General features: G+C 35.2%; 1 protein-coding gene across 4 annotated transcripts in view; it reads right to left on the reverse strand.

Moving 5' to 3' along the window:
- Positions 1-237: 237 nt before the first annotated feature.
- Positions 238-23,987, reverse strand: part of Hook3 (hook microtubule tethering protein 3) — a 113,789-nt gene continuing 90,039 nt past the window's right edge. Inside the window, exons 13-18 of one of the 4 annotated variants that reach the window (XM_074054578.1) lie at positions 23,571-23,653; positions 22,227-22,327; positions 20,500-20,604; positions 20,249-20,320; positions 17,203-17,339; positions 238-2,240 (exon numbers count right to left, since the gene is read on the reverse strand). In XM_074054578.1, the coding sequence (XP_073910679.1) occupies positions 2,180-2,240; positions 17,203-17,339; positions 20,249-20,320; positions 20,500-20,604; positions 22,227-22,327; positions 23,571-23,653 (559 nt within the window). In that variant the 3' untranslated portion in view covers positions 238-2,179. Of the gene's footprint in view, positions 2,241-10,866; positions 17,340-20,248; positions 20,321-20,499; positions 20,605-22,226; positions 22,328-23,570; positions 23,654-23,987 lie in introns of those variants that run through there. The other 3 variants (XM_074054576.1, XM_074054577.1, XM_020184692.2) reach the window with 3 other exon arrangements.

Raw genomic sequence — 23,987 nt, forward strand, 5'->3', positions numbered from 1 at the left:
TTAAAATGTATTACCTTTGTTTGTTTGTTTTGGTGGTACAGGGGTTGGAACCCAGGGACTTGATCTTGCTAGGCAAGTGGTATAACATTTGAGCCACAGGTGACTGAGAATCCTGTTAAAGGACTGAGCTGTCACTTTCAGCTTCTTCCAATGCTCTTCAGGCTTCAACATTTCCTCTCTGCTATAATCAGGGAGGATCCTACCTTCAGGGCATTGGTTCTATTCCAGGAGTTAGAACCATGATCTCGTGAGCTAGAGAGAGTAAAGGAGGAAAGACAATAGCGAGAAGCAAGGTAGATGAGTACTTACTGATGGATCTTCATGTTCAGATAGGAAGCCCACACTTGCCTTTTGTTTGGTTTGCTTCACCACCAAGGACCACATGTGGGTACACCTGGTCTGGTCAAGAGATAGTCAGCACAAGACAGCAAGGCAGTGATAAAGAGGAGCCCGACAGCTAAGTGGAACAGAGGCACAGCCAGTGGAAAGATATACTCAAAGTGCTGAAAGAAAACACCTGCCAACATAGAATTAAACATATTCTTCAAGAAAAAAAAGCAAGGTGACGTGTGTTTTTGTAAATGTCCATCAACAGAGTTTTTTAATTTCTCTGTAGCTCCTTAGCACATTTTGTAAGATTCACTTTCTTTCTTCAGCTGTTTCTGTTATACAGAAATAAAACTGATCTCTATATCCAGCCACATCTATTAATTCTACTACTTTAGCTGAAGTAAATAAAAACGTGTAACACTGGTACAGAAACAGACAAATCAAATTATACAGTCCAATAGAAAACTCATAAACAGATCCATGGATATACAGATGCTTGAGACTTGACAAAGCCTTCATTACAGAGGAGAAAAGGATTGTGCTCTGAATAATGGTGCTGAGTTAACTGGATATATGAACAGGGGAAAAAAATGAAATTGCATCTCTGTCTTAAACTACCTAGACCTCCATATGAAAAGCAAAACAAAGCTTTTAGATGATACTATAAGAGGAAATTTTTAGATTTAGGGTCAGGAAAATTTCTTACATTAACACATAGAACCATACTAATATAAGGGAAAAAATGATGAATCTTGATTATGTTAAAATAAAGAACTTTCTGTTCATCAAAATACATAATTAAAAGTGAAAGACAAACCAGAGTACTTAATTTCCAAATACATAATGAATTCCCACAAATAAATAAAAAGACAATAACTTAAAATAGAAATTGGGTTAACATTCTATAGGAAAGAGAGAAACCAAGTGACAAATAAAATACTTGAAGAGATGACAATCTTATTAGTAATCAGGAAAATACAAATTCAAAATCACTAAATTAACAACAATGTAAAAGCTTTAACAATTCACAATTAACTGTTCTGCTTTGGAAAACAGTTTGGCATTTGTGTAGGAAACTTGAAGATACTTGACTTTATCACCCAGATCTAAGGTATGTATCCAAGAGAAATGGCATTCTCACATGCATCGAAATACAGGAACAAGTAAACAATATTGTTTGTAATAGCCACAAACAGAAAACAACCAAATACTCATCAAGAGCACAATGTAGTACAGTCATATAATGGAATATTGCACAAAAACAATACAAATGAATTATAACTCATTATAAGGACAGATTGTTAACACTTTTTTCTTTATAAGACTTCTGACACAAAATGTGTGGGGTTTCCTCTAACAATAAGTAATTATGCAAATCTGTCATCAACTGGATAACACACAATTTCAGTTTGATAATCTAATCTGGGAGCCAGTGGCTCACGCCTGTTATCATAGCTACTCGGGAGGCAGAGATCAGAAAGATGGCAGTTCGAAGCCAGCTGGAGCAAATAGTTGGCGAGAACCTATCTCGAAAACAGCCAACACAAAAAAACAGGGCTGGAGGAGGAAGTGGCTTAAGGTGTAGGCCCTGAGTTCAAACCTTATTTCCCCCCGCAAAAAACAAAACAAAACCAGTTTCTTTATTTGCTATAATGGCTCACAGAACTCAGAGAAATACTTCATATGTTTTGGAAAGGCTATTACAAAGGACACATATGAACATCCAGATGAAGAGGTTTGTAGTGTGAGGTGATGTAGGGTGCTCAGCATAGGAACTTCTGTCCTCATGGAGTCTGGCAGGGGCATGCATTTTTTTCCACCAGCTCAGAAGCTCTGCCTCCAGACTTCTTCAGTGTTTCTTTGGATGCTTTATTACACAGGCACAATTGGTTGAATCAATCTCCCTTCCCCTGAAATGAGGAGGCAGCTGAAAGTTTTAACTCTACAATCATATGGTTGGTTCCCCTGGCAACCAGACAGACCCTGTCTTTCAAAGGTCTCTTCATAACCTCAGATATGGTTGAAAGGGACTTGTTAACAGGTCACCTTTATTGAATAGGAAATTACAAAGGTTAATTTCAAAGGTTGTGGGAGCTCAGGCTAGAAGAGGTGGGGATGAGGACACATATATATATATATATATATATGCACAAACACACATATATATATGTACACATGTATATATACACATATATACATACACAAATATATTCACTATTATGTCACAATATTATAATGGCATAAACAAAATGCTGAGCAAAAGAAACCAGATTATATCATCTTATTCACACAAAGTTTAAGAACAGGAAAAGTTATACCATATTGTTTTCACTTAATGGTAAGCCTCTAAACAAAGCAGAGATCATCACCATATAGGTGTCAAGTTAGTGGGTACCTTTTGGGGACGAGGGGGTCTGTAGTTGAGAAGCAGGGGGCCCTACAATATTGAATATCCTGCCTTGGACTCAATCACAGTTACACTAGTGCTCACTACATAGACACCAAAGGGGAGAAATAAGGAATTTTGTGTTATTAAGCCTCATATAAGTCAAATGGATTCTAGGAAAAGTTTTATGGTATGTTGATTTAAAAGAAATCATCTTTCTAGACAATTATATAAAAACTATTTTGTCAAAGCTGCTACTAAAGAAATCTGTAACTCAACTTCCATAAAGGCTGTTTGAAATTATGTAAGGGAAAAAAGACTAAACTTTAGCTTTATGTAGGCAATTTGGGTCTGTCTGAACACTTCAGAAAAAACTGCTGAAATGTAAATATTGACCAAACAATGTGTAGCTTGGTTTCCCCTACAGAAACAATACTTTGTTTTTGGCAGTACTGGGGTTTGAACTCAGGGCCTCATGCTTGTGAAGCAGACATTCTACAGCCAAAGCCCTTTTTGCTTTATGTATTTTTCAAATATTTATGTCCAGGACAGCCTGGACCACTGTCCTATTTATGCTCCCTGCATAGCTGGGATGATAGGTGTGCACCATGACGCCAAGCTTTTTACTGGTTAAGTTCGGGACTCATGAACTGCGCTGGCCTCAAACTGATCTTCCAGGTCTCTACCTCTCAAGAAGCTAGGATTATCAGCAGGAGCCACTGCACCTGGCAGAGAAAGTTTTAAGTGCCTGCAGATATTTCTTTTCAATACTGTGCCTTATAGTACTTAATCTATTATCCAGTGTTTAACATTATTATTTTTTGCTGTTGAAAATGTTTCATTTGATGAAGTTTCATACTTAAAACTTTATCTAAAAGTAGGTGATATTTGAATAATGATTTGAAGGAGATGAAGGAGTGAGCCAATATGAATATCCCTGGGGAAGACCTTTCCCAGCAGAAGTCCAGAAGCACTGAGGGAGGAGTGTCTGGTGTGTTTACAGATCTAGGAAGTCAATGTGGCTAGAGAGATGAGTTCAGAGGCCTAAGTCAAAGCAAATTTCATACAGCCTTATAGAACTTTGGCTTTAACTTTTGAGATTGGAAGTAGTTGTCAAATTTTGATTAGTAGAGTGACAGAATATAAGTTAGACTTTAATGGGTCACTGTGAGTTGCCTGTCTATTCAAAATACAGTAATGTGGTAGGACAAGGAAGAACAAAGGAAGACCAGAAAGGAGATTACTGCAACAATCTGTTAAGATGGTGACTTAGACTAGGGGAGGTAAGACTGGAAATGGTAGGAAAAGTCAAATTCTGGCTAAATTTTGAAGGTGGAGTTGTCCAGATGTTCCTATTAAATATGGAGGAAGAGTGAAAGAAAGGGAGGATCAAGGATGGCTCTAAGATTTTGGGCCTTAGCAGCTGAAGAATAAAGTTGCCATTTGCATATATGGGAAATTCTGTTGTAATGGCAGAGATTTTGTCTCTTCCTGCAGCATGTTCTGGGCTGCATGATAAATCTCATTTAGATGCTCTTCACCATAACTCATGTCTAGTTGGTTGTTGGGTGAGTGGCCAGACCTGATATGTGAAACCCCAGGAGTTTGGGGTGGGAGCATAGAACATTCTGTAACAAAACTTCTACAAAAAAAAAAAAAAAAAAAGGGAGAAAGAGATTCTTTGTAACCTTAGGTTAGATAAAGATTTTTTATTTTTATCAGGAAAACTAGGAAAATTCTGATCTTTCAAAGACTTTTTTTTTTTTTTTTTTGTAGTTCTGGGGTCTGAACTCAGGGCCTACACCTTGAGCTACTCCACCAGCCTTTTCTTGTGGTGGGTTTTTTCGAGTCTCGCAAAGTATTTGCCAGGCTGGCTTTGAACCACAATCCTCCTGACCTCTGCCTCCTGAGTAGCTAGGATTACAGGCGTGAGCCACCTACACCCAGCTTGAAAAGCTCATCTAAGAGAATAAAAAATCAAGAAACAAGCTGGGTGACAATGGCTCACACCTTCTACCTACTTGGAAGGCCAAGTTAGGGAAGATTGGGGTTTGAGGCCAGACTAGGCAGCTAGTTCACAAGTCCTCATCTCCAAAATAACCAAAACAAAATGGACTAGAGGTGTGGTTCAAATGGTAGAGTGACTGCTTTGCAAGCACAAGCCTTGAGTTCAAACCCCAGTCCCACAAAACAAATGAAAAAACAAGTAACAGACTGGGAGAAAATATTTGCACAATCATCTAGTGCAGAACTTTAATGTGGACTATATAGAGAACTTTCAAAATCAGCAAAACAAATCCAATAAAAATAAGGAAAATATTTGAATAATCATTTTATTTAAAAAGATTTATGTATCATGTTGGGCGCTGGTGGCTCATGCCTGTAATACTAGCTACTTGGGAGGCTGAGGTAGGAAGGATCCCAGTTTGAGGCCGGCACAGGAAAGTAGTTCTCAAGACTCCATCTCCAAAATAACCAAAGAAAAATGTACTGGAGGTGTGGCTGCTTTGTGAGAATCAGCTTTGCAAGTGTGAAGCCTAGAGTTCAAACCCACCAAAAAAACATGTATGGCAAGTAAGAAGATGAAACAATACTAATCATTAGGGAAACAGGAATTAATAGCACAAGGTAACAGTAAATGGCTGAAACCAGCCCAAATCAGTTATGGTAGAAGTAGAACTCTCATAACTGCTAGTGGGGATATAAAATGTAAAACCACCTTTGGTATATTAGTCATGTATCTACAGTATGACAGTCAATTCCATTCCTTGGTGTTTGTCCTAGAGATATAAAAGCACATGTCTACACAAGTGCTTTAAACAAACATTCCTAACAGCTTTACTACAGCTCCAAATTGAAAACAACTCAAGTGCTCATCAATAGGTGAATGTATGAACAAATTGTAGAGTATCCACACAAACGAATGCTACTCAGAAATAAAAAGGAATCAACTATGAATATACACACATGGATAAACCTCAAAATAATTATACTAAGTAAAAAAGTTACACAAAGCCAAGCACAAATTATGATTCCATTTACCTAAAATTATAGTGTATGTCATGTAATCTGTAACAACAGCAGATGAGTGATTGCCTAGAAAAGGGGATAGGTACAGGGGAGCTGGAAGGGACCCGACAAAGTCTTGGTTGACAATATGAATAGTTCATTCCTACACATAGATATGTATTTATATGTTGAAATTTTTCCTTATAGTCCCAGAAATGAATTAGCAGGGTACTTAACATTTTATATATAATTCATGTACATGTAATCAGTTATCAAAAGAACTATTGAGTGTTGCGGCTTCAAATTTATTAGCATTCTATGTAGTATCTACCTCAGGTTTTGTTCACGCTGAAGTTACATATCTGATTATTCTGCACTGCAGAGAAATATTTACTTGGTACAGTGATTAGAAAATGCGGAAATATTTTTCCTTCATTAATATGGTCTTTGTGTCAGGGATAGTCCTTTTTGAAGACAAGTGGTAGATGTGATTGGTCATTCTTCACTGAGAAGTGAAGTATATTCTATCAGCCTCTTGGCCTGATCTTCGTTGTCAGTTTTGACAAAGTAAAGTGATGTGATGTAGCTTCCAAGTTAAGACATAAGAAGCTTCAAAGTTTTCACCTGTGTCCCTGAGAACTTGTGTTCTGAGGGAAGCTAGCTGCATGAGATACACCTGCCTAACGTGAAACTTCATCTTGTAAGAAAACCTAAACTTATCATGTCAGGAGGTTGTGTGGGGACAGTTTCCTGACCTGTCTACTGGCAGGCCAGATAAGCTAAAGAACAAGTCTTCAAGTCATCAGTCTGACATGATTTCTGACATCATCATCTTCTCAACAGAGAAGAGGTGAACACTACTAAGTTTAGAGTGGTTTGTGACACAGCAAAAGAAAAACACAATGGCACAATTAACGTACTCAAGTTATACTGGCAGGCTTTCAGAACTTTAAATGCTAACGTTCATATGGTTATTTCCATGCTAATGAGCAAAGAGAGAAACATTTATTTCTTAATATTAAAATGTCACATTAAATCCATATTAAAATGGACCCTATTTTGGATATGTATATACAAATTTATATTTAGCTTAATGAAAACATAATCAGTTTCCATATTGCTACCATAACTTTACGTAACAACTAAGATGTCAGCTTTTAATAATGTTTAGGATAGAGGCAGAGAAGAGTAAATTGTAAGGGTCTACAAAGTCAAGAAATGGGGCAATTATTGCCTAAAAAATAGGATAGTTCAACAATGCATTGTAAAATTGTCCCAAAGAATGTTGTACTGTCTACAGTACAACTGATTATGTTAATACTATTCTAACAGGGAAAAGGCCATGTTTAACTTTTTTATCCCTAAGAACTCAGGCCAGTCAGCTACACACATTAAGTAGCAGTCTAAATCAACACAAAATCTATCACAGGCATTAGGAAAAGGATGAAAGAATATTCATGATTTACAATAAATCAGTGACATATTCTTTAAATTGAGTAACAGGACACCAATCAGACAGTTACTAAATGTGCTTGTTTAAGACTGGAAAAAAATCTAAGCTGAATTTTTATAGAAGTCTTTATTTACAACTTGTTTAACAACTGTACACTTTTTGCAATCTTGAAAACATTTTTGTACTGGAATGGGAAAATATAGCTTGACCAAATCTTAACTTTTTCTTCATATACATATACATATTATATGCATACATATGAATATATACATATAATTAATGTCATAAGTTGGCAGTTATAAAATTAAAATAAGTGATACCAAAAGGAAATAAAAGATTAAAAAAAGCTAACATCTATATTCTGATGGTTTCTTGGACTTTATTTCTGTGACTTTCATTAAGTTTCTTACTGAAGCTTTCTACCAAGTCATTCACCTCAGAAAAGCAGGGAGAAAAACCCATCAATTTCAACATATAGTAGTTATGTTAAATTCAGTAAACAGGTAGAAAATTGCTTGAACTTCATTATGTACAACACTGCTAAATCTGTGTTGAATTTTGATATGTGAAGTGATAAATTGAGTCCTATGTGGTATCATTTTGATATTTGTGGATAATAGTGACAAAAAATAAAACTGAACAATTTGCCAGGTGAAATGGCACAAGTGGTAGGGTGCCTGCCTAGCAAGCTTGAGACCCTTAGTTCAACCCCAGTACCCTCCCCACAAAAAAACCCCTCAAAACCAAAAACAAACAAATTGTGAAGCTGTAAATTTAGCAGTCAACCAGAATAGCAATACCTTTTGCAAAGGCTAAAATGCGATGTGGATAAAACCAGTGTTAAACGTGAAACTAATAACAGTCCCCAGAACAACCAGTAATACTTCAGACATGAATAGAAGGCTTGGAGCTGAGACTGTAGCCAACACAACTCCAAATCCAATGTACTAAGGTGTTTGCTAGTTCATCTGAAAGGCTTGAAAACAACAGGAGAAGAAAAGCCTCTGTTGTCCCCAATTCTTGCTATTCTGAATTTACTAATCAAAAGAAGACAAATTATTAAATGCTTAGATTTTGCCATTCATTACATAATTAAAAAAATTGGGTGCTATCAAGGGTGGGCCATTGTCAAAATGTGAAAAATTGTAAAACATGATAAACCTGGAAATTATTTTTGGAGTACAAAGTATTATGAATTATACAGAACCTATAAAACAACAAAGTTAATGATGGCAGTGATATTTTAGTGCATTTGAATAATAAGTAAATAGGCTATTAAAAAATAAGACCATTGTTTAAAAAATTAAGGTCCCAATCATTGATTGGCATTTATGTAGTCGTTTCCTGTAGTCATACTAAAATGCTATTTCTTATTTCAAGCATACTGAAATTGCCCTTAACTAAGGAATCTTTGTAGAACACATCTTAAATTAGGCCACCAACTCCCCTCCCTCTTTTAAAAGCACTCAGTGGTCTCGTTGAGCCATCAAGAGGGGCAGAGTAAATGCCCGCATTTGGGTGCAAAGCCATTATGCTGTGTTGTTTTGTTTCAATTGGTGGTGTGACAATGTGAAGACAAAATAAGCCACCAAGAAAATAACACACCCCAACACGCCATTTACTCACCTGTGCTTGAGCTACAGTAAAAAATGCAAATCTTGTTTCAAATTATACTACTAGAGCAATTGTGTTGCCTGATTACAAAATTTTAAGAAGGAAGTCCTCTTCCTTACCATCATTAACTCTGTATTAACTCTGTAGAAGGGAAATTTTAACTAAGCAACAAGCTGATTCTAAAGAATTGACTGACAAAGCACTTGCTTAACATGGGCAAGTCTCTGGGTTCAATGCCCAGTACTGGAGGAAAAAAAAAAAGTTCCTTGTTTTCATTAAGAAAAATTCAGATATGTCAGTTATAAGAATGTTAGTAACAGGCCAAATAATGTAATGAATATTTTTTAATGTTTTCATTAGCTAACATCACACTCTGTAATTGCAAATGTTTGCTTCATACCAAAGAATTATTTATAACCCAAGCTAATAAGTGAAGAAACACAAATTATTTAGATCTCAATATGTCTTTGAGATGGAAGACAGTTAAAATTTTATTCTTCAGAGAGGACTATTTAGAGGGGCAGAAACAAACTGTTGGCAACTTATTATGAGAAGGACATGATGTTTATCAATTTTTACTTGAAAATAAGTTACACATTCATATCAGTTTCTGCTAGATAATGATCATCAACTTTTTAAAAGTATATATAAAAGAAAAGCCTGTGAAGATATTAGAAAATGATTTATGAAATTATTACTTGAAAAATAGTGCTAAGAACGTTTTTGAAAATATACTGAAAACTTCCTAAACAGAATGTGGTTTTGATTTTTTCCAAAGCCATTTAAAAGAACTGTTATTAATCTGTGTAAGAAGGCTTCTTCAAATATGAAGTAAAAAATCTAAGAGTTGTCCTAACCTGACTGCTTTTACCTCCTCTTTAGCATCACAAGTGGTATCAGCATTTCCTGCAATGATGGAAATATTCTACATTTGTGCTATCAGGCACAGTAACCATCACCCTCATGTGACCACTGAGCTCTTCAAACACAGCTAGGTGACCAAGGATCTAAAGTTTTAATTTAATTTTAATTAAAATTGCCACATGTGGATGGTGGCACTGAATTAGTCTGTAATCTACTTTTATCTAGGTTAACAAGAAGTCAGTAGAAGTAAAGGCGTTTAAAAAAAGACTCATCCATTCAATTAGTTAGAAGACATTCAAAACAATGTATCTTGTCCTCATGTGGCTGTGATTCTTATTGTTATTTTTGTTTGAGATAGGGTCTTGTTATGTAGCCCAGACTGTCCTTGAACTCTCAATCCTCCTGCCTCAGCCTCCTAAATACTGGGATTATAGATGTGCATTACCACACCCAGCTTTGTAATTTTTAAAATTTTTACCTTGGGAAGGAAAAAAGGCAGCTCTCATCCTCGAAGGTCAGTCTAGACTATCTAGAAAAGTGTTCCTTTACGTATCCAGCCTAAACAAAGCTCATCAGTAGAGTGGGGTGGCAGGGTAGGTGAGGATAACACTACAGAAACTTTGCTTTTGTGGTGGTGGGGATGGAACCCGGGCCTTGTGCATGCTAACCATGCGCTCTAATCACTGAACTGCATCCTCAGCCCCATTGCTGAAACTAAAAACATGTATCTTATGTAAAAACAAGATAAAAACAAAACTGCCATTGTTTGGAGGGAATTTTTTTCTGCCCTCCTTTGTAGGTAGAAGGGGATTGGCAGTACTGAGGTTTGAACTCAGGGCTCCGCACTTGGCTAGGCAGGTACTCTGTAGCTTGAACCATACCTCCAGCCCCAAGCTAAATATTCTCATGAGTAAATCTTCCTATTCTTTGGTAATAATCAGGTGTTAGTGTTTATGTTACAAATATTTCAGTGCTTTTGACTATGATTTAAAAACTAATATATTCATGATACAAATGGAAGAATTCTGGCTCCTAAAATTTTTTTTCTCAATAGAACAAGGCAAAAACTTTGACAAGTATAAATTTAAGAAAATATCAAGTTTAGAACCACATCTATTGTAGAACTTAAGTATATTTTTGTAGCATGCCTTTTACCATCACCTTTCCCCTACTATTTTTCAGATTCTCTGACTCATCAGCTCCTGGAGTATGGCTTTCTTCTTCTTCCCTTTGGGTATTTGCAATGATGAAGAAAGTTTTAAAGTTTAGGGACAGTTTATAGTTAGAAGACAGTCCCCCTAAAAGGTAAGAAAGTCTGATTAACCAGAAGAGTCTAGGTTATTAATACAACTCCAGGAAATGAAGTTTTTAGTGAGTTTGCATTTGAGAGGATTTGGCTTGTTGGGGATGTAGCTCAGTTTGCCTGGTGTGTAGAGGTCCTGGGTTTCAGTCCCAGCACCACAAAACAAACAAGCAAACCAGTTTTGTCTTCAAGCTATTATGTGATAAGAGGTTTTTTTTTTTTTTGGGGGGGGGGGCTGGGGTTTGAACTCAGAGCTTTCTACTTGCAAAGCAGGCACTCTACTCCTTGAGGTGCACCTCCAGTCTGTTTTGTTCTGGTTATTTTGAAGTTGGGGTTTGGGGAACTATCTCCCTGTGTTGGCCTCAAACCTCAATCCTCCTGATCTCAGCCTCACAAGTAGCTAGGATTACAGGTGAGAGCCACTGTACCTGGTTTAAAAGAGACTTTTTAATGTGGCATATAAAAAGTAATCTATATCCAGTAGCCCAGCCTAGCTATAACAGATTTCTAGACTTAGAACTTCAGATTCCTGGCTTTAACATATTATTAGAAAATGGCGCAGAAAAATAGGAGAGGGAAAATAATCATCTAATATTAGTAACGTGCTGTAAGAATTGCAGTAAAGTATAAATTATCAATAAGTGATTAGAATAGTAAATAATATTGACACTTGTCTCTAATACTGATGTATCTAAAATAAACATATTATGGAACGTATGCAACTACTGTCCATAAGCTTACAAATACATCAACAATAAACATGGATTCTTTCCACCAAGTTAGAATACAATGCTAAGCTAATTACTTTCTTTTGTCAATTCAGAGCTATTATGAGTGATAGAGCCTGTTCAGAAGTCTTCTCTGCATGTATTAAAGCCTCAGCATGCTTTGATAGTTTTTTCTCATTTCAAGGGTGTTCTCATATTTAATTCTTCCTTTAAGTTTAAAGTGGATGTATGTAATTCAGGATTTGAGAGCCCCATGGACCTAAAAATTTGAGGTTGTGCACACCTCTTATATCATCTTCAGACCCTAAACACCTGATTCTGAGCATGGTAGTAATGTGTCAGAGCACACAAAGGCTCATTTCGAATATGCTTCAAAAATGTCCACTTTTGCCTTCATTTTCAACACTATTTGTTGGGCTACTATGTATAATTCAGGAGGACTCAAAAAGAAAAATGTTTTCTCCTCCTCTGATAAACACACACAGTTGCATGATGTGCTTAGTTAATACTCGATGAAAAGAAGGACAATTGGAAATTAGATTTTTTTGTCTATTCTTTTCAAATGAATATATAATAATGACAATGTTTTATGTAAACTGTTACTTTAAGGTCATTTAAGTTACTGTATGTTTTCATTTTATGAGTGAATATAGGTATCTGTCATTAGGCCATTTCTATGCCAATATCCATTCTACTCTTTAGAACGGACCTAAACAGCCTTCAGTTACTTTCTTCAATTTCTAGTCTCACATACCACATGCAAACTTAAACTTACAGAGTATTACTAGAAGATACAAAAAGAAAAATACTGAAGAGACAGAAGTACAAATAAATCCTGATATGTGTACATGTATGTATATGTATATACTTATCTATAAATACATATAAAAATTTTGGGAAGCATTTAAGGATTACCCCATAATTATTAAAATTCATACTTGCCATAGGTCTTTGTTTCTCAAACTAATGCCCCTTCTCTATTATTTCAGTGGAATGAGAAGAATTCAAGGATATTCATGTTCAAAGTCAGTATTAAATATAGACTATATGGTTTTTATATTCATAAAGAAGATAATACATATCAATTGGTGAGATGAAAGGCTGCTCAAAAATCTTAAGTATACACTTCCCAAGGACATAATCATGGGTTGAGATGGATATCATCATATTTGTGCTGTCCTTTGTTATATAAAAAGGATACTAAACATCAGTACTTTCATAATTTGCGGGAATAGGAAGGGGTAGACATTAGCTGTGCCAGTACCAAACAATTTCATGATATTTAGGCTTCCAAGAACAGAAGAGTACTTATTACAAAACTTAAGAACATTAATATATTAAAACTGGATATTTTAAATAAGAGAAACATATACCAGTTACTTAAATATTCCTTATTGAAAGTAAAAAAAAAAAAACTGGATGTTTACATTGAGACCAGCCCTCTTGTAAAAAATATCGAAAAGATATTCAAGTAAATATAAAGAATAAGCTCTGAAACCTCTTTCTAAATGTAATGAAACTGGGCTGGAAAACTACCAAAATAAGCTGCAATTATGACAGATCTACAGAAAAGGGATTATCATTATTGAATGGAAAACTCTCAACATATAAAAAGGAAAAAAAATTTAAATGTGATAAAAATCATTCCCATAGATTCTGATATCCCATTTTATTTTGTTCAGTACATTCTTTATTTTTGTTTGGTTGAGACAGGGTCTTAGAATGTATCCCAGATTAGCCAAGATTCTCCTACCTCAGTTGTCCAAGCGCTGGGATTACAGGCACACACCATGATGACTGGCTTGTCCAGTACTTTCTGTATCCATTTTGCTCTGGTTATTTTAGAGATGGGGGTCACAAATACTATTTGCCTGGACTAGCCTCAAATGGTGATCCTCCTGATCTCAGCCACCCCAGTAGCTAGGATTATAGGCAAGAGCCACTGGTGCACAGCTAGACTTTTGTTTTAAGATAATTCTTACATTGGTATAGATTTTAAAGTTTTAAAAAGTGTTATTAAAACAATAAATGAATGTTTGTATGAGAATAAGAGACACTACTTAGTAAGATTAAATCAAACTGAAAAGATGTGCATAAAGTAGGTCATAAGTAAAATGAATCTTCTCTTCAACCCAGCTCATCTTTCACCATTGATCTCTGCATACCATGGACTTTCATTTCTTTGTAAGAATTGATGTGGGCTGTTTCTGACTAAGTAACATTAAGCTTGATTTTGTACAATTGAGCTTTTATTCTGTTAACTAAGAGAATTTCAAGAAAATTAATGACTACAATATTATCCTTACTATAAATAATATAATCATCTCATTAAGCCAATTTCATCAAGCTAAAGACAAGTAACAGAAATAATTCAGTCTTGATAAGTTTTGAAAAATAGGTCTTTTATTTAGGGTCTTCTTTTTCTTGGTTCTTATCAAATAACGAAATTATAAAAAGATATCCAGTTTTTGAAAGTTCACTTAAAATATATACAATTATTTATTTTCATTTCAGATGTGATATGCTAGTATATGTACTGGATTCTTTTCCTATACATACTGTAGAACATAAATTCTAATGTCTTTTAGTAATTTACTTTGTATTTTCTTACCCTGTTTATAAAAAGCATAGAAAATAAGCTTTTTGTTTAAGAGAACTCGGTTGCAACAGTGTCAGCTCACCCCAGCATGACACAGTGCCATTGTCCTGGCTCCCCTGCTGACGCCAGAACTAGCTCTGCTGCATAAGCACACAGCCCCACAAAGCTACTGTACACAAGAAGCTCATGAAAAACATCAAGTTTTGCCCACCTCTAAACCAAGCTCCTCACCTCTTCTAACTTCTGATAGATAGATCATGCATCATCACAATCCACCCGAAAAGTTATTGATCATGATCAGACAAAGAGAAATGTCATAAATTTTGTCCAAAGCTGGAGAAGGGGATTCTTGCCACAGTCAGATTTTATTTTTGGCCTGTCTCATTTTTGTTTTTAAACATCATAAAATGTCTGGAAATGTAATTTCTTCTAAAACAATATATCAAACTTTAAAGGCACAGTAAAGGAGAGAAAAAGTTATCAATGTAAACACTAAAATCACAGCATGCTGAAGAAAGAAAACTTCTTACTAAAACCTTGATGCCTTTCCAGAGAAAATATCTGCGTAGGTGGATGGGAGGAGACCAGGGTATGGTAAATAGAGAATGAAAATTGAAACCTCTGACCACACAGATATAATTCATTTGATGAGTAGTCTAGAGTATCTTGTTTTCATTTACCTTATTGTATAGGTATAATTTCCTAATAATTTTCATTTTATCAAGGCAGAGATTCACATCCTAAGTTGTTTAAAAAGTGGTTGAATCTTTAAGGAGGGGGTAAGAACCATCTTAAATCATTTTTAATTTTTTATTGTCAAACCTGACACATTAGTGGTGGCACAAGCCTATAGTTCCAGATATTCAGGAGGCATAGGCCGAAAGATGGCTTGAGTGCAGGGGTTTGAGGCCAGCCTGGGAAACACAGTGAGACCATCTCAAAAAACAAAAAAAAGGAAGAAAAAGATTTGATATCTTGACCTAATCTGCTTAGCCTAAAACTCCAAAATGTATTCTACTCACATGGCTCCCTCCTTTATTATTAACTGTTACTGCTGTATGGTCTTACCAGGCAGAAGTATTCATACTGTGCTTAGACGTTTTGCAGTTAACATAAAAAAGAAATTGCACAATATATGGATTCATTTCTGTGCATGTTCTAATACCTTCCCTTCAACAATGGTTTTTGAGAATAAAAATACTATGAGAGCTGGGTATGGTGGTACACATTTGTAATCCCAGCACTCAGGAGACTATGGCAGGAGGATCACAAATTCAAGTTCAAGGCCAGCCTAGGCCACATAGTGAGACTCTGTCTTAAAATATAAACAAAAAAGTACTACAAATTGTTAGGTTAGCTTTCTTATAAAAGAGGAAGCAAGGATTCAAAATGAAGCACTTGAATATAGATTTTGAAAATTCTTAAGTGTACTGAGTTTGATTTAAAGTCATATTTAATATACATAACTGTGTGAAACCTGAACTTCCAAATTGCAAGTACATGAAATAACATTCTCCTATTAAGTGACCTATTTAAAATCAAACAAAAAAACCCCAACCTAATTTCAGAAGTTTTTTGCTTTAAAAAAAATGTGCCATGGTGCAAGATATAAAAAGGCTGGAGATGAATTCAAATATAATTTGGGACCAAATACATAAGTCAATATGGGAAAAGACAGACAGAGGCAGCTCATTTTCAAATGAATGATATCCTGCTTTTGTACAGCACCTTATAGAGACAAAGTGCTTCACAATGATTACTTGACAGCCATTCATCAATGTAAATAGACATGGTTTATAATGTAAGCACTTTCAAGCAACCAAACAACAAGAATATTTACTCACTAACAAATTCCAGAACTGGTAGATAGACTTAAGAAAAAATGTAGAGATCTGTCATGTGCTGATCATAACAACTGGCATTAAGATACAAGTGTTAGGAATTATTGAGAAATTGAAGAGATTAATGAATAAGTAAAACAAATGAGGTAAAGTCAATAAATGGCCCAAAAAAGTAAGGCTACCTATTGCTTACAAGTCGATGAAAAATAAATCTTTTATATGTGGAGAGCAATTCAAATTATAAATGTTAAGCACATGGCTAGAATCTGACCCTTAGTTACTAAGATATTCCAAAGCAAGAAAAAAAATAATATACTGCCTGCATTTTTTCTTCTGTAATTTCTCCCAAAATAACCTCATCAAATGCATTCACTTCTGCCTGCAAAAAGAATAGCACAAAATAATGAAATTTACATATTTATGTTTTAGAAATTATTTCCAAATCTTAAAAACAAATTTAATGTCCTATAAAACAATGTGAAAACTCATTTTCCCCCTCTAAATAATTCTGTCCTAGGAAAGAGCTGATTAGCAATTCTACCAATGTATTTAAGTTTTCTCAAAAAAAAAAGTGCACTTGCCAACCATTTTGTGTAAATATGTAAGTTATTTGAAGTGCATTTGGAAAATAATTGAAAATGTAGACTAATACATCATAAAAAGATTAATTCCCTTTAAACAAAGACATTCTTATAAAGCATGGTAACACATAGGCACAATAAAGAATATAAATGTGTATTGGCAGAAAATCTAATTCATTACAAAGCCTATACCATTAGGGAAGATAACATTTTCATACAAAGAAAAGTATTACACTAATATACAACACTTTTAATTGTACATTTACAAATTTTTGGCACATTAAAAGGAACTGAAAGGACTAAAAAGTAAAGGACAAAGAAACTAAACAATGATATAAGAGAGAGAAAAAGTCCTCAAATGAGAAACATTAAATATTGACTTTTTTAGAAGACAAAAAATAAGCTGGCTGAATTTCCTGAAATGTTATATGTAACAGAAATATGTTTTGAATGCAGGTTGTTTTTTTTTATTCCAAATGGCAAGACTTCTCTACCTTGCTGTGGCTGGTTGGACATGTCCTGGATAAGATCTTCTTGTGCTGGTTGCTTGTCTTTGCCTAGCTAGAAATGACTGCCCTGAACCTGTGCTAGCCAGTCTATCTTCTGCCGCCTTTTTATGCAGAGTCATTCCCTATAACATTAAAACAGAAGTAATCAATGAAAATGCAGTGCAATATATTCTCACAAAAGAAAACTTCACTATGCAGAATTTATATACTGAACAGCAAAGTACAATTAATTAGGAATGTTAATTCTACTCATCATAGATTAAAATGTTATAGAAGCATTTTAGTTCTAACAATTAAGAACAAATCTTCCTTTAGAAAAATTAGGGATTAGTTTTCTGAATTTATAATAACCAAAAGAATAGACAGATTTTTGTAATTCATTACCCATCCTCAATCATTCTTCCCTTTCAAATCAAATGCATAGGGAATTTCCAAGGGGAAAAAAAGTGCACCTGATTGATAGCAGTTGATTCACATGGATTGGGGAAACCACTTAGAAAGGGAAAACACAAACGTACTTATTTCTTAAGATGAAAAGTCACACTAGGTAGTATACATACCACTATGCTGTTTTTCTTCACTTCAACGCAGACTTGTATTCGCAAACAAATTAAGAGAAGTTCCTGACAGCCCACAAGAGAGGGCCCAACCAAGAGCAAAGGGTGTCTCTCTTGAAGACAGGAGGATCACCTACTACCTTTGAGGAAAGAGGAGGCACAATTGCTGGGCAAAAGCACCTATGCAGGAGGAGGGAAATCTCCAGGGTGATTCCAGAATGTGGAGGAACAGTAACAGTAACAATAATGGCTAGCACTATTTTAATAAAGGCAGGAGACTGGGAAAAGAATTTTGGTTTGCTTTTAATAAACAAATGAACAGCTCTAGTCAGAGAAACTTTACGAACTGAGATTGTTGGAAAATCTCACCAGTGACTGGACAGAGGGAAACTGACAGGAAGAAGTGGAGGCTGACAACAACAAAAAAGAAGTAATAGTGCACAGAATACAGACAACTATAAGACAAGTCTACTTATCCATAGTTATAGTGTCTCAGAAAAACACTGGTCATGGTTTTACATTCCTAATATAATTTCAGTCTGTCATATGTACCCAAATATACATTTTCCCAATAAGAAAATCCAGAATATTTTTTGTTATTTGTTTTTTGAGACAGGTCTCACTATGTAACCTAAGTAGACTATGAATTCACTATGTAGACCAGGCTGGCTTTGGATTCACAATCCTACTGTCCCAGCCTTGCAAGTGCTTTTTTTTTTTTTGTGGAGCCTGGGCCTCTGTGCTTAAGGGCTCTACCCTCAGCCCTCTATATACTTTTTAAGATCTCAATGAACAACACAAAGCTATTCTCTGAGCTACTTAATACTCTTTCCTAGCACTCATCATCTTCACTTCCATGTAAGCAGTCTTGAGATGCAGAACTTTCTGAATGCAAGCATGATGGTTTTACTGGTTATCTTAATTGCACATAACTTGTGCAAGTCTATTTGGAATTACTCCTTCATTCCGAAGAGTTAAAAATGAGGATTGTTCTTAGCAGGAGAGATCATAGTTGTTACAGAATAAACAAATAAGAAAAAAAAGTAAAGCCATAAAAAAATCAATAAAGAGCTGGCTAGCTACTTGGGAAGTTGAGATTGGAAAGATCGTGGTTTGGGGCCAGCTCTAGCAAAAACTTCACAAGACCCTCATTTCCAAAATAACCAGAACAAAATGGACTGGAGGTGTGGCTCAACTGGTAGATCACCTGCTTTGAAAGCGCAAAGCCCTGAGTTCAAACCCCAGTTCCACTAAAAAAAAAAAAAAATCAAGAAAATGAAATTACTAATGAGGATGAAGTACAGTGCTAAAAGACTGAGACTATTAAGTTCAAGGAGGATGAAGAAGAGACAGAACAGAAGAAGACAGAATTAACACCCAGAGAGTTAAGGAAAAGAGGGCTTTTTGCTCCATTTTTAAAATTTAATTTTCAAGACATCTTTATTTGTTAATAATAACTATTGGGGGAGGGAGCAGTACTGGGGTTTGAACTCAGGGCCTCATACTTGCTAAGCAGGTGTTTGACCACTTAAGCCACACCCTCAGGCTCTGTTAATAGTAATATTCTAAAATGATGTCTTTTTTAAAAAATTATGATAAAAACTTAAATACATAGCTTTGACCAAGGCAGATATAAGTGTGGACATACCATGTCAATGAAATTTATGAACTTTTAGCAAATATCAAAACAACGTTATTTATTAGGCAGCAACACTAACCTTTAAGAGATAGTACCAGTTCTAACAGTAAAATAAAAACAATGGTTGTTTGCAAATACCAGAGCTATAAAGCCAGGGAAGAATGTTGAAAGGAATGGTACGTGTGTTGAGAACTGGCTTCAATTTCAGAAAACTAACATTTAAAAAAAAGCAGAGTTGTTCCATTAGGCAAAAAAAACCAAAAAGACGACAAAACAAAATTGGGAAAAAGATATGAAAAGGTGCAGCATTCTGTAAAATTCACAGCTCTTTAAATCCAGATCATAATGCTGATGAGCACTTATTTCCCCTAAAATATTGTGGAAATTCTGTTGTGTTGTGACGTTCAGTTTCTAAACTGATCATCGTTCATCTGTTTAAGTCTTCCAAAATCCACTGGAGAGCTAACTTATCTATAATGTAAGTCCCAGCCTGAAGAGGTTAAATAAAACAGTTCCACAAAGCAGAGCTACTGCACCTGTATTTAGGTATTACTGATGTCCCCTTTCCTACCATAAACGGCTCTGAGGAACAAAAATTAAACTGCCTCTGTCTTTGCATCCTCTGGGAATGGGGATGTCTTCACAACACTTTATCCTTGTTTATGATAGTTGTTATATCTGTTTCTAGCCTTAAGGTCAGCTTTGGAGCTTTGTTAGTGTGTATTAGAATGGTGATTACTTTCAGATTCTTTTGTAGAATTACCTCTATAGGAAAGGCAATTTAATAACGTTTTCACTGAATTTCACATTATGTTCTTAAGTGTTGTTTTCTTACCATATTGTACCAGGCACTAACTATATATTTCTCCTCCATCTCTCTTTGACTTTTCGTTTTCTCATATTCTTTCTAAAGAACAAAAACATATAAACATGTAAGATATAAATTCTTTAATTCTTTAATTCAATATAAAGAAAATTCAATTAGTTGCCTAAGTCCATAGATAGAATTGTAAATATAACAACAAGGCTCTCAGAAAACAGAGAATCAAAAACCTTAGTATTTTTTTGCACACTACAGTGACCTACCTCTAATGAGTGAAACAATCGGTCTCGTTCCTGGAGTTGGTTTTTAAGAGCTTGTATTTCTGGTGCTGCTCCTTGATTCTGTTTAGGATCTAAAGTACGGATAACCTGCAAAAGTAATAAAAGAAAAACTTTAAAAGTCTTAAAGAATGCAGTATGTAAGAGATCAATTAAAAAGAAGAGGGCTGGGGTGTAGCTCAGTGGTAGAGCACTTGCCTAGCATGTATAAGGCCATAGGTTCCATCCTAGCACCACACAAAACAAAACCAAACCCCAAAACATGAACCTATGAGAATCAAAGGGTACCTTACATGGACACTTCAAAATGTAAATATGCGAAATAATATTAATTGTTGCAACTTTTGAATTATATATAAGAATCAATTACTTTAAGAAGTATTTCCGGCTTAAAATTAATAAACACTGCTAAGTAGACACTGCTGGCAGCTCTCTATCCTCTCCCTTCCCTGCTTTGGTTCAGCTAGCCCTTGGCCTCTACATAGACAGGCACTTTAGAGTGGGCCCTAAGTGGTGGCTTACCACTGTGCCCCATCTTCTCCTCTGCCAGTAGTTGGGCTTGGGCATGAGCATTTGGTATAACACTGGATGAGGAAGGAAAGGACTGGGGAGAGATATTTTTCCTCCCATCACTTTTTTTTTTACTCCCCAATACTTTTACTATCAAAATATTCAAACCTATAGAAAATTTGAAACCACAGAAACCCATTTATCCTTAACCTATATTCACCTATTGTTACATTGCCATATCTTATTTCTCTCTCCACACACAAATAAGCACAAACACACGCATATGCATGCTTGCTTTGGTGACTATTTAAAAATAATGCACAGATGTTATCACATAAAACCCTTATACTTCAGTATGCATGCATATCCTCAGATTGAGGATATTACACTATACAATTACAATAGTAGTATCATCTATAAGAAAATAAAAATGCTATAAAACTGTCATTATTTGATCCAAGTAAGTCCATATTTCCTCTCTGTCCCCAATCCTGGAACCAAAGAATAATGCACCGTGCCTGGCATTTAGATGGGACTCTTTTAAAACAGAATAGTCTCCTATACCTTTCCACACTATGCTGCCTATTTTTGTTTCTCATGACACTGACTTCTATCCCCAAAGCTGAATTATCTGATAGTTTCCTAAAGGTGTTATTTAACTTGATCCAACAGCCTCATTTTCCCTTAAGCTGGAAGGTGGGTCTGAAGGACTGCTGAGATTTAGCTTGATCACTACTGATACTTCATCAGGAGGCTCTAGGGCTTGGTTCTAACACCATGTGCTGTTAATTGTCACTAATGGCTGAAGTGGTGGCTGCCACCACGAAGTAGTCTGTGGAGTAATTTATTTTGAGCACTACTTCTTGCTCAGATTTTTTTTTTTGGCAGGGGGTTTGAACTCAGGACCTCACACTTGCTAGGCAGGTGAACTACTACTTGAAGCATCCTGCCAGTCCTGTTTTGTGTTGGGTATTCTCAAGACAGGGTCGTGTAAACTATTTGCCTGGGCTGGCTTCCTGTTGATCTCAGCCTTCCAAGTAGCTAGCAGTACAGGTGTGAGCCACTGGCGCCCGGCCTCTCAGATTTTTTGCTTCATTAGAAGATGTCCTTTGTTCTTCTCTCGATAGCTCTTTGCATGAGATGTTAAGCTAAGTACACTATTTTAAGAATTCAGGGAAACATGGTTAGAAATTCATGCTTACACTTTTGGCTTTCTCTAAATATTTTTTATATCGTTCTTCCATTTGCTTCATTTCCTCTTCTTTCTTTCGTAAAGCTTCTTGTAATTCTTCAATTTTTAAGGCTGCAGACAGAGTGAAAAAAGGTATTTTTAGATTATAACACCTTTTGGACTGGAAGCACAGCTCAAGCAGTAGAGCACCTGCCTAGCACACATAAAGTCCTGAGTTAAAACCCAGTACTATAAAAGCAAAAGAAAACAGATGGTAACAACTTTTAAAATACTTAACTAATAAATTAGTAATAAATAGTTAACAGCCTTAAGAGATTTTATTCCTATACATAATTTTTGTTTTTAAAGTGAACTCATACTTTTTTCTACAAAAAGTTTTTCTTAAACAAGAACTCTAGTATTAAAATGTATAAATAAAAAACTATTCATTGATGGATTAATAAATAAACAAAACGTATATTCATATAATGCAGTATTATTCAGTCATAATTCTGATGCATGCTACAACATGTGGACAGTTTGGTAAGTGAAAATGAAAAAAGGCATTATGCTAAGTGAAACAAATCAGATAGCAAAGAACAAATATCCTTATGGTTCTACTTATATAAGCTACCTATAACAGTCAAAGTCACAAAGACAGGAAGTAGAACTATGGTTATCAAGAGCTGGGGAGAGGTATGAATGGAGTTATCTTTCTTTTCCTTTAGTATTGAGGACTGAACACAAGGACTTGTGGTTACTTCACAGATCCTCTACCACTTGAGCCATGCCCTCAGTCCAGAAGTTATCATTTCATGGGTGCAGAGTTTTAGTTGGAAATGAGGAAAAAGTTTTAAAGATGGGTAGTGGTGATGCATTATAGTCACTGAACTATACACTTCAGATGGTTAAGTGTTGATATGTATATTTTATACGATTAAAAAAAGTAAAAGCCAATCCTCTTGCCTCCATACAAAAGGATAAGGACAAGCTATATAAATATCAACAGAAGTGCAAGTTTGGTTATAGTACATGGAACGACACTACAAAAATACCAGCTTCATGTGATATTCACTAGAATCCATGATTAAGTAAAAATTCATAAATATAATTAGTAATTTAAGGCCTAAAGATTGGGGCTAGAAGTGTGGCTTAAGTGGTAGAGCACCTGACTATCAAATGCAAGATCCTGAGTTCAAACTCCAATACCACCAAAAGAAAAGACGTAAAGATAATGATGTATTCTTTCTGTAAATAGGGATGCTTTAATTGCTAGAATAGGTAATAAGGGCCTATTTCTAAAAGAAACAAGCTACCTAAACTCATTATCACTAGAGTAGTGTTTGGCTAATAATGCCAATTAGAACAAACTCACAGCTATTGTTAAATCTTGGCTCAAGATCTTCAATAATGGCTCTTTTCTTCTGCAATTCATTATTGGCCTCATGCAGCTTCTCTCTGTAACAAAATACAAGACACTCTCTCATCTGCTACTGTTTTTCTTTTCTTCACTTTGAATTAAAGATCTACAGTCTTTATACTTGGAATATTCTTGCACTGAGCACAGGGTTATGAAACAAAGATAAAAAACTAAATAAACATAAATTTAATATATCTTATAACTAAGATATATTAACTAATAAAAAATAAAGGCAAAAATGTCTTCTTTGGTTTGAAATAGTTGCCATTTCTGATGCATAAATGTGTATAAGAAGATACAGAGCTTAATTTCTAGGAATAAGAATATTATAAAAATTAATATTTGAAACTTCGCAAAGGTTTTACAATGCAA

This window comes from Castor canadensis, chromosome 14 (assembly GCF_047511655.1).
Source record: "Castor canadensis chromosome 14, mCasCan1.hap1v2, whole genome shotgun sequence".
Taxonomy (NCBI): Eukaryota; Metazoa; Chordata; class Mammalia; order Rodentia; family Castoridae; genus Castor; species Castor canadensis.